General features: G+C 32.7%; 2 protein-coding genes across 2 annotated transcripts; one reads left to right on the top strand and one right to left on the bottom strand.

Annotated features, from left to right (window-relative positions):
• Positions 1–1,237: 1,237 nt before the first annotated feature.
• On the bottom strand, positions 1,238–2,928 carry TRIADDRAFT_57355 (uncharacterized protein; the record flags this gene model as incomplete). Its single annotated transcript, XM_002113285.1, has 3 exons — positions 1,238–1,674; positions 2,134–2,221; positions 2,914–2,928. 3 exons carry the CDS (start codon positions 2,926–2,928, stop codon positions 1,238–1,240), a joined length of 540 nt encoding a protein of 179 aa, XP_002113321.1.
• A 5,963-nt stretch (positions 2,929–8,891) lies between these two features.
• Positions 8,892–10,430, top strand: TRIADDRAFT_57354 (uncharacterized protein; the record flags this gene model as incomplete). Its single annotated transcript, XM_002113644.1, has 4 exons — positions 8,892–8,967; positions 9,409–9,460; positions 9,871–9,946; positions 10,098–10,430. 4 exons carry the CDS (start codon positions 8,892–8,894, stop codon positions 10,428–10,430), a joined length of 537 nt encoding a protein of 178 aa, XP_002113680.1.
• Between the last annotated feature and the right edge of the window lie 689 nt (positions 10,431–11,119).

Below are 11,119 nucleotides of genomic sequence, written 5' to 3'. Positions count from 1 at the left end.
TTTAATCTAGGATAATTGCAGATAATTTTAGGCCATCTAATTGATAAGTTACCTATGAACTCGCATTTAACACTTAATCGAAATTTAGGTTATCTCTGAGCTTGCTTTTATATAGACAAATAAATTATTTTTAACCCTATTATTTCCTAATGTTCTAATTACTAATCACATTGCACAATTGTCTGCATTGATCATCATATAATTAAATGCACGAACTTCTCCGGATAATCGTGAATTATCCGTGTCGCCACGAGGTCACAACATGAGTCTTTCAATAGAGAATATATATTTTTAAATTACAATACGCAAGAGACCCTTTCATAGCAATTAACCTCTAACTCCATTAGATTACAACTAAGATAAAAAATTATATTATCTACATATAAATGAACTGAAAACCAGGGGCAGACTATATAGACCAATATTTCTATAATTTTCCAGGTTTAGGCTACAGTTGAATGCATGCATCATGGTGTTATTTTCCACCGTAGAACTTGTCCAATATGAAAACTGTACTATAATCGAATATCGACACCTAATAGAGCAATTATCACTGTAAGGGACAATAAATTAATATTGAAACTAGAAAATTCGACGTTGAAGAATGTCTTTTTATAATAATTACGATACGTAATAACCAATTTTATGAAACTAATTGACAAAGCGATGATCTTTTTATTAACCTGTACATCATGCAGATGACTAACTTGTACACAAATTTGCACTCAATGCCTATACAGTTATCATCAAGTCTAATAAATAAGAGAGATTACACAGGAAAATCACGATATCTTTTCTTTTAACAAATATCAAAAGCAATATACATTACGATAGTTAAGAGGATACAAATTTAATAATTTATGTTAAGCGAAGGTTCAACAGAGAGTGTTGCTGTATCACATGCATCATTGCCAGCAATAGTATAAATCCAAAAGCAGTCAAATCGCTAATCAAAACATAATAGATAATTAACTTTAATCTGAATAGAATAAGATACAATTTATACCACATCATGAAGAACTTACAGTTAACATAATTCATAATTATAATTATTAATCATGAGATAATCAATCGTATCAGATTGAAATGAGTTTAGAATGTACGCTGTAAATATACATGATCCACAGTACGATATAAAACTGATGAGATTCGAAACAAGTGATTACTTTTATAAGCAACGAATATAGTGCAGTATTACTTATATGTATCATTTGATGCCGTCGAGATAACATCTTTTCTACCACGGTCGCCAAACTGGATCGTCACAGCGACCGGTAAATGCTGTAAGTGAATGATTTAAAGGAGAATAGAATGAATCTGCGTAGACAGGAATAATAGGAGATGAACATGCTAAACGATTTGGTAAAATCATAGCTGCTCTTTCATTACGAGTTGGAACGGCGTAACTAGCTGGGAAGCTAGCAGATGCCATATTTAACTGATCATTCGCAGTAGCCATAGGTAAACTTGGATAAGATACTTGTTGACGTGCTAAGTCGCTATTAGTAAGTTGATTAAGAGCGTTACGGCAACCTGCTAAGTGTGATAATATTCCTCCTCTGGTCGAAGAATCGATGCTGTTATTTGTTAGTAAATAGCGTGCTACTTCCGATGCACATTCATTATAGCCCATGCTATACTTACTGATGACGCCAGGATCGGAATTCATTGCAGCTATATAGATAATAATATATTAGATATAAGTACTATTAAGTAAGAAAGTATCTCATTGAAGAGTAAATTAATCAGATCTTCACTAACTGCAAAATTTCACGTTTAATGCTTTTATCTATCGATGCTATCATTAGGCAGATATTATGATCATAATATCTAAACTGACTTTATTTAGTATTTTAGTAAATAATATATGTATGTAATATAATGAAACTAGCAGTCAAAGCTATAACTATGGTTATGTATGATAGATAGTGTGGAAGGATACATTAATATAATTCCAAAAAATATTAACTTGAAACTAAATGAGCAACTTTAGGCTGTATCACATTAATTTTACGATATCGACGAACGTTATTTTACAGATAGATCAACACAGACTGATAATTCATTAGAATATATTTAATTAATAATAACAATTATTTATAAATTTTTTCCATTACGGAATACCCCTTTTACCTGTTATTTGTTGCTTTTGCATCGCGCGTAAATATCTTACGGTCATTTCTAGAATATCAGCTTTTTCCAATTTAGCATGACGCGATGGCTAATTAAAATGATAACATTGACATTAAAATTAAGGCAGCAGTATGATTAGATCTGCAAAATTATGGAGCTAAAAAGCCTATATAATTATACCTATGCATATATATATATAAGCTAACTGTATGCATATACGCAATATAGATATATAATCATGCAATATTGAAATCTCGTTAACTTGAGTTCTGTATAGTAATAATAATATTTGCTATTTGATGTTTTTTTAAATTTAATATTTTTATTACTAAAAATAATAATTTATGGATTTTTACTATAATTCTATATGGCCTAAATTACAATATTTAAATATAATTCTGCAAGCTAGTCAAGAATTATCAATTATTGCGCTAAGATATATAAACAAATTATGTCGTACATCTTTCTTCACAGCCTCTAAGATGAGCATTTTGAGTTGGCTGAGACTATCATTAATCCGAGCTCTGCGCCTCTTTTCCATGAGAGGTTTCGATGACTAAATTATATCAATCCAACATATTAGTCAGGGTCAATAAAAATTATTTAGAATAAAACATAATATTCTAATATTACTTAAAAATGTCAAGACTTTGAAGTAATTCACGGGTAACCTGATATAATTCAGTTACACGCGCGGTACACGCGAACTATTGATATTTTAACGGTAGTTATAAGAATCACTTCGACTACGATAAACAACCTGTCATATCAATCACTTACACGTCTGCTTGCCATATTTATTCGTTTGGTCGTGTATTGTAAATGGAATTCTACTTTCAAGACAGTACTGGGGAGCTGTAGATTCAATTAGAATTTTAATGGAGATGAATAAGCTTGCAATCAAAGCTATTTCTTGGCAACTAGTAAGCCGATGATAAGAACGATTCAACGTTGACGTCGATCAAATAAAAGTAGACAAGATGAAAACAAGAGGGATTAAGATTAAGAAATCTTGCTTGTTAATTATTGTAGAATTATTAGAAATGATCCAGTCCAATTGCTAACATAATACATGTAGTCAATGATATACGTGGCTAAGTGTGGAATGGTGGTAAACATAAATGTTCCTCATTGTTAACCAATAGTAGTGTACGTCTGGCACGTGCCAGTCGCAAATGATTGGCTAAGAGGACAAGGCATGAATAGAAGACCGTGGGAACGGAATATTAATTAGGTTGCCTCTCGGTATCACCAGCCATGATATCCAATTCTATAATACTACAGTATTACATTAAAACTCTAATACAGGTATAATAGCCAAGTGCTCTTCCTATTTATAAATGAGATAACTTGAATCAAGTTGACAGTAACGCAATTGTGGACGCTTGCTATGCAATTTACTGTTTACCTGAAAGGAGACATGCGCCGATCGCTTACCGGTCATTACCTTGGTAACGAAATTTCAGGTGTATTTATAATTGTCTATACATTAACGTATACATTATAGGACAGATTGAGCTAGTAAATACATCACCTTATTTTACTCTAGAGAAATAGTAAACGTCAGCAATAGGAGCTATGCAACTCTATTAGTCTACATACCGGGATATCTCTCTCTCGATATAAAAAAAAGTGTATGTCCTAAGAATAAGTACGAAATTTCGGGTGTTTGTGTAATTACCCATTCAGTAACGTATACCTTACAGGGTAGAATGAAGCGGCAAACACATTACGCTATTTGACTATCAAGAAATACTAAACGACAGTAATAGGAACGATACAACTCTTATTAGCCTATATGGACGGGATATATCTGTTGCACTGTAATAGAAAAATTTTGTGCCTTAAGAATAAGTACAGGACAGTAAACTCCAATATCTTCGCGTGGTTGACTGCTTTATCCCTAGTCCGGGACTATTAGCAAATGATTCCGTAGAAAATGATCGTCTACAACTGACAAACAACGATATATTTTTCATAATACAGTAATTTTTACTGTTGCTTACGTAATTACGTAAGGGCACACTCGTATATACGTAACATATATAAATTTAATACTAGTACAGTACTCCTACATCCAATACCATACTGGCACTTTACTTTTACAATACCTAGCTGCAGTTTTTCAGCTTGAATACAGGCAATTTGTAATATTGGTGTTTTCGCGAGTTAATTTTATTATTTAAAAATATCCAATCAATCTTCAATCGCTTTAATTAATAAATCATAGCGCCGCAATTGCTAAATGACGGTTAATATTCCTGGTATAAACTACTGTAGAATGATAATAGACAATGATCATATTAAATGACAACAATGATTGGAATGTACTGTCTGTGCCAACTACACTGTAGGAGTTGAACATACATCAGTCTATGCCCAAAACAAGTATTAAGTTTAAATAAGATTTCCAATGGAATGTTGGTTACATCATCCGATGTTCCGTTTGCATAATTTGAGCAGAAATTTCTAGTGCCGGTAGCCATAATTATAAATTTTGTAATTGATCATTTCCTGGTTATTACTACAAGTTTTTCTTTACCGTTGCAATCACTTGAATAATATGAAAAGTTTTAACGAAAGAGTTATTTTTGTAAAGTATTCATAATAACACCGAAAAATTTCGTTCGGTAAGCAAGCAAAGCCACCTTCCCTATGTTCTATATCAGAATGTATTTATCAGCATAGAAAGTAATGAATAGTAATACTTTACTTCAGGGAATGACATCATGTGATTGCTTCGTATCTTCTAAGTACCAGTAAGAACTTAAAACAATCAAACTCTTACAAGAGTACGGACACTTCTGCATAATTCTACTTATCTTAATTAGCATACCTAAAAGCACAATTCTGACTGCAGGAAGTTGGTTCATTTTTTTTAACTTCCTGCATTAACTGACATCTATAACTACGATCACAACTGATACTTTGATACTGTGATGCCGGTGAGAGATACATTGATCAAAATGAAATAGGACGTAACCTTTAACATCCGGACCAGCTTGAAACAGGATTAATGTATGAGACAAAGGCTAAGGTTAAAATTCTCTTGTTTTCGTATTCCATCTTATAATGAAAATCTCTGCAATGAAAGTGTGTAAGGCTCTTTATTTTAAAAGATTTACTACTAGATATGGTACCTTAGCTTGCTTAATTGCATTAGATCGCAAAATATAATATCTCTCTAACAATCCTTGCCGATTCCTTCGCTGTAACAGTAGAAAGGAATTAAGCAGTCGATTTCATTTAACGTAAAGATTTCGTATTCATGGTCTACGTTTTGTAATTTCATATTGAAGCTAGCCCACGTCCGTATAATTGCATGGAGTGATATTGTTAGTGATAAAGCGGAAAGGTTTAGTATTCAAAGTACGTAAATATTAACGGAGTGCATTATGATAATGCTGATAAAATCATTCTGATACAACATAGAATTATAAATGTACATCTTAGCATTTATAATGCCAGTTTCTTATATATTAGGCCGATTCAGTATGCACAAAGTCGAAAAAAATCAATCTTGGACAATTCCATGTTACTCCATATTACGCTGTCGAAGCACAACTTTTTTCAACTTTGTGTATTCGGAATCGGTCTAATATCATACATGTAAAGGATATTGAAGATTTATCGGATAGACTAAATGTAAAGGAAAAGCATAAAGAGCAACATCTAGAAGATGAATAATCAAAGCGTTGACTTTTAAAAGGGCAGCATGATCCAATTACTAAGGTCAACTTTTATGCGACGAGACAATATAGACCGATATTACGAAATGACTTGTAAAATAGTTGGATCGACCAAACATGTAACAGCGACTTATAGCTTATATTACAAACTTGAAAGAAATAGAACTATACAATACTGCGATAAAAAGTAATCAAACTATCAAGAGCCAATTGCTCAAGGTTGTACTGATCTGTCTGCATGGAATTGGAGCCAAATTTAAAGTACATTTCTTCACAATTTAAAGACATAACTCAAGGCAACACTATAGTTGAACATCTTTCAATCATTTTAGAGGACTCGCCACGCCCCTGTAATAGTGGTCTGCAATAGTGGTCTATATTCCAAAGGGAAAGCTTATTTGATTAGCAAATACAGTAGATTGATTACATAGCTAAATAACACAAAAGACAGATTGAACACTAAAGTACGAAATTTAGTTGTGGATATAGCTATCAATTTTGTATCTCAGTGAATTATAGGTAGACACAAAATTTTTCCAGCGTGAATGTAGTAGACTGAAAATATAGTATAGTATGATATGACAACTAGCAAAGACGAGTTCAGCATATAGATCGCACAGCTGCAGATTATTAGCTTGCTTACAGTAGCTATAGCCTATGTAGAGCCTGACAACCAACGCATCTGGCCGTTTGATATCCTATCTTCGATTAAAGTGGTATTACAATATGATAGCACGTTAGATAGATATTGCATATCTAGAGTTGTTAACATGCATAATGTCATTGCTACATCTATGTACTATCACGCGCACATAATATAGTGATCACGCTTATTGTTACACAAGTGCACGCGTTTCATGTTCGCCTAGAATAGACTTTCATGCATGTAACTCATGGGAAAGTGCGCCTGATTTGTAACTATGCTAGCGGATGTTTTTGTTGTTTGAATAAGTTTTTCTGAATAGTTCTTTTATTCTATTCTTTTCGACTTGAGACTGGTATAATTTCACATTAATCATACTGTTACATCTGCATTCACTCTGTGCTTATACTTGACTTACCTTACGATTACTACAAATACGAATATACGTCACTGATTTATGCTTACAGATTTAGAATAACCACTAAATCTATCTTATCTTTGTTACGTTCCAGCTTTCTAATAAACTTTAGATCAATTTACTCACTATACAAGACTATTACCTGACTCAAGTAGTATTACGAAGTACATACATAACAACTGGATACTTGTTAACTGAGCTAATAATAAATTCTAATTAATATATATTTAATTAAAATAATCTTGTAGTATTTTTATCTAAATAATAAACGGCAGCTTAAATTAACCCTGTCCACTTAACTATACACTACAGTGCATAGCGGGTCCGGCTGTGTCATGGTATAACAGTGTACAGTTACAGTAGTATACACTTTAAAGTTCAAAATAGATCATACTGCATTCGTGATTCGTGTACGACATACCTACACTGTATTGCAGTTGAATTAAAAAACATTGGATTTCGGATTGGAGTCTGATCGAGATGAAATAATTTTGGATTCGGAGTGAATGAGAAGGATATTGCAATGAGTACTGGCAATGCACACTGTTGTGTAATAGCAATTTCTTTTTTGCTTTGAACGGATCATACTACTTACAATTGTATATTTACATTCAGTGCTAGAGCCATATAGAGCAGGAAATGCCAAAGAGGTCAAAAAAATTCTATGAGTATAAAAAGAAAGAAGCTTCTACCGGTTCGCGGGCTACTGCAATTCTACTGTACACTAGTGTTGTGACCCCTTCCATTCGATATTGCAATTTTGCATCAGAAATTCATCAAAAATGCATGGTTGCGATATGCCTAATTACATTCATGACTTGTATTTTTTATACGTTTTATTTAAATGTAGTCTACCGATCATGACATATCAAAGGGAAGCGATCAGTGTACAGTGTAACTGTACCATGAAAAAATAATAGTTTTCTATCGATTTAAAGGCAAGACTTACAGCACTTTCATTCAAGAACAGTTATAGGTGCATGAGCGATGTTAATTATATTATTAATTAATTAATTATATTATGAAATATTGTTACTTGTAGAGCCAGACAAAGACAGAAACGGCAAAACTTATAACAATTTATTCCGGGACGTTTATACGTACATGAGCACTGTTAACCTTGATTATGAAATATTTGCTACTTTGTAAAGTCAAGCAAAGACTGAGACCCCAAAACTTATAACATTTTATTCACAGGCATTTGTACATACATGAGCGCCAATAATTATGAAATGTTTAATACTTGTAGTGTCAGGATATGACAGAAAGGGCAAAACTTCTATAACATTTTTTTAAGGGACATTTGTACGCACACAAGCGCCGTTAATTATCTATTATGAAATGGTTGTTACTTGTAGAGTCAGGCAAACACAGAAATAACAAATTGAATTTAATTCTTGAATTTCAGCAATGGCGCAAAATGATATCTTGACATTATACGGTCTCTAGTCTACAGAGCATAGAGATGCCAGTCTGAAAGGCTTGATAGCAGCTACTGTAGTGTTTTATATTTGAGAGTGCGCGATAGGACTGCAGACTCAGGAGAGTCTGCTAGGCTACAGTGCACAGTACGAGTCTGCCGCAGTTAGTACTGTAACCAGATAGTACGGTACTGTAGATTAACGGTTCAGTCGGTTCATTTATCATTTCAAAATAATAATTTATTTACTCTTAGATTGAAATAATTAGAATTACTAATGAACTGGAGGCTAGGTGGTAGTGGTAGGATAAGGATGAAAACATCTCTGAAGAATTAATTACATCTACCTCTATCCTGGTGCAAATGCTATTGAATTTCATCCAAATTTGCTAGCTAGAGTAGTGGCTATCCAAACAAATCGATAGACTTACAGTATACCATTATCCTAAAGAACATCGTAAGTCAAGCTTGAATTTACTGTGTAGAATTGGATAGTTGTCTTATATTTGCTCGTATATCGGGTATTGATGGATGATTGAAATAAATTACTGAAATAAGTTGGATTTTACAGCTGATTCATCCTTTAAAATGCCAGTGGTCAAACACTGTGGAATACGATACTCGCCACCAACACTGGTCATTTTTTATATATCAGACGAGACAGGTAGGACGAATTTTAAACCAATAAATATCATCTAAATTGGTTCAAGATGAATCATTTATATAGCGTATCAGTATTCCAACCATTTACAATCAATTTCCACTAATCTCATCATCATTGCCACAAGTAGACCGCATATTAATCAATGATATACTGAACATTATCGTAAAATGCTAGCTAGTTTAATGCGCCAGACTCAGTTTAACCGGAGAAGTTTCATTTTAAATTGACGATTAACTAGTTGACACTACGAAAGAAAAATTCATAACTACAAATTCTAAATCATTCAATTTTGGCATCATAGCCATATATCTGACTTCGATTCCGTAAATTATGAGCTATGCACAATGCAGCCTGACTACTAGCAGGTCCTAAGTAAAAAGAGTAAAACTTCCTGAGCTTATTAAATTCTAAACTTGATCATTATTATCGATCTTTGATTAGGTAGCACACATCGGCGGTCTATGCCCATACGTGGAATAAATTCAAGCTCTAAGTACGTATATGTTGACTAGATATGCAACCTCGTTAATCTAAATAATCCAAAGGTTAATTCTTATTGAACCAATAATCTTATTATACATAAAGCAAGAAAAAGTTTGAAAACGTAGCTCGATGTTACTTATTAAATTGTTTAAACTCCATATCTTTTCGTCTGAATCATCTTTTCCATAAATTTTTTGATTATCAAATAGTTTCAAATCTACAGTATGTAGAAGTTAAATAAAAAGCTACGCCTTATTGCATGAAGTAAAGTTAATACCGATTACAAAGCATATTTAATTTAGTTCACTAGCATATAAACTAGTAAAGGATATACTTGTAGGTACTTAATTGCAAAATCCATACCATGGCCAATAACTTAACCTTAATCTACACCATAATGGTCTCCTTTTATGCTTATAGCTCAGAAGATTTACTCGATCAGTTAATGCAAAGATCGAAGAATTCGTACTATCTAAGCAAGATATCAAAATCACAAGTAAGCTGATTCTTCAATTTTAAAACCCAAAAATTCATTACATACTTCTTTACTTTCCAGCTAAACTGTAAAAATAGCATTTACTAAACCTCCATAAATACTTCATCGTACCATTATAATCATGAAATTTATTCTGTCGTTTCAAACTTAGCTAAAAAGACTGATAGGTAAATTAATAAATCACCTGACATTGGCTGAAGAACCGGAGACTGAAATAAATTCAAATGACAATGCCATTAAGGAGGATAACCCATTTAAACGCGCTAGCACTACTGTTGATGAAAAAGTACTAAATGAAGACTTCAATAAAGTAGATGAAGTCGAACTAGATCGCATTAAAAAGAAAATGGACGTGTCCTTTGAAGCTAATAGAATTAAACCTGGAGATGATACTTTCCAGTACGATTTAGACGTTGAATTTGAAAGAGTCGATGTTGATGCGTGTAGCTGGGATTCAAACGACGAATCAGATCCAGATTTTTAGATGTGCACGATATTACAATTATTTCAATTCTTTTGAACAACTAGCCTACACTTTACTATATCAGTAATGTACTGTAAAATACACTGAAGCTGGTATTCCTTCAACACTATTTACATTTATGCTGACACCATATATAGCTATTAATAACTGTTAGTTATGAAGATCAACTGAAATTAACAACAATAAACTTTCAAAATTTCCTAACTTAGTAGTGATCTTGCGATACTATTTTTGTTACAAGATAGACAAATCTTGACCAATTACAGCTTTTAATAAATAAGTAATGGACCTAGATGATTATCCATACTAATGCAAGACTCCAACCCGATAGAATCTTAAATGCATGTAACTATATATAACCATATTATAAATTGCGAACTTAGTGGAGTTAGCATGTCATCTTGTAGATCTTATCTTACTGATATTATAATCTGCTAACAATTACCGGTAATCTAAATAGTTGATCGTGCAGATACTATAGTCATTTTTACACAACAGTATAAATTTACATAGCATACTTTAAAGTATTCATGGTAGTACTCTAAAATATTGTGAATGCTTCGTATATGAATCATCAGAGAGATGAAATACATAGCCCGTGAAGGCTATTTAAATGCAATTAAAGATGTCAGTCTGCAGTAATACTCGTAATCTTTTAAATAATATCAATTGATGATAGAGTTGACAGT

This window comes from Trichoplax adhaerens, genomic scaffold (assembly GCF_000150275.1).
Source record: "Trichoplax adhaerens TRIADscaffold_6 genomic scaffold, whole genome shotgun sequence".
NCBI classification, from domain to species: Eukaryota; Metazoa; Placozoa; class Uniplacotomia; order Trichoplacea; family Trichoplacidae; genus Trichoplax; species Trichoplax adhaerens.
The sequence above is the reverse complement of the archived record's forward strand: the minus strand, read 5'-3'. Positions and strand labels throughout refer to the sequence as shown.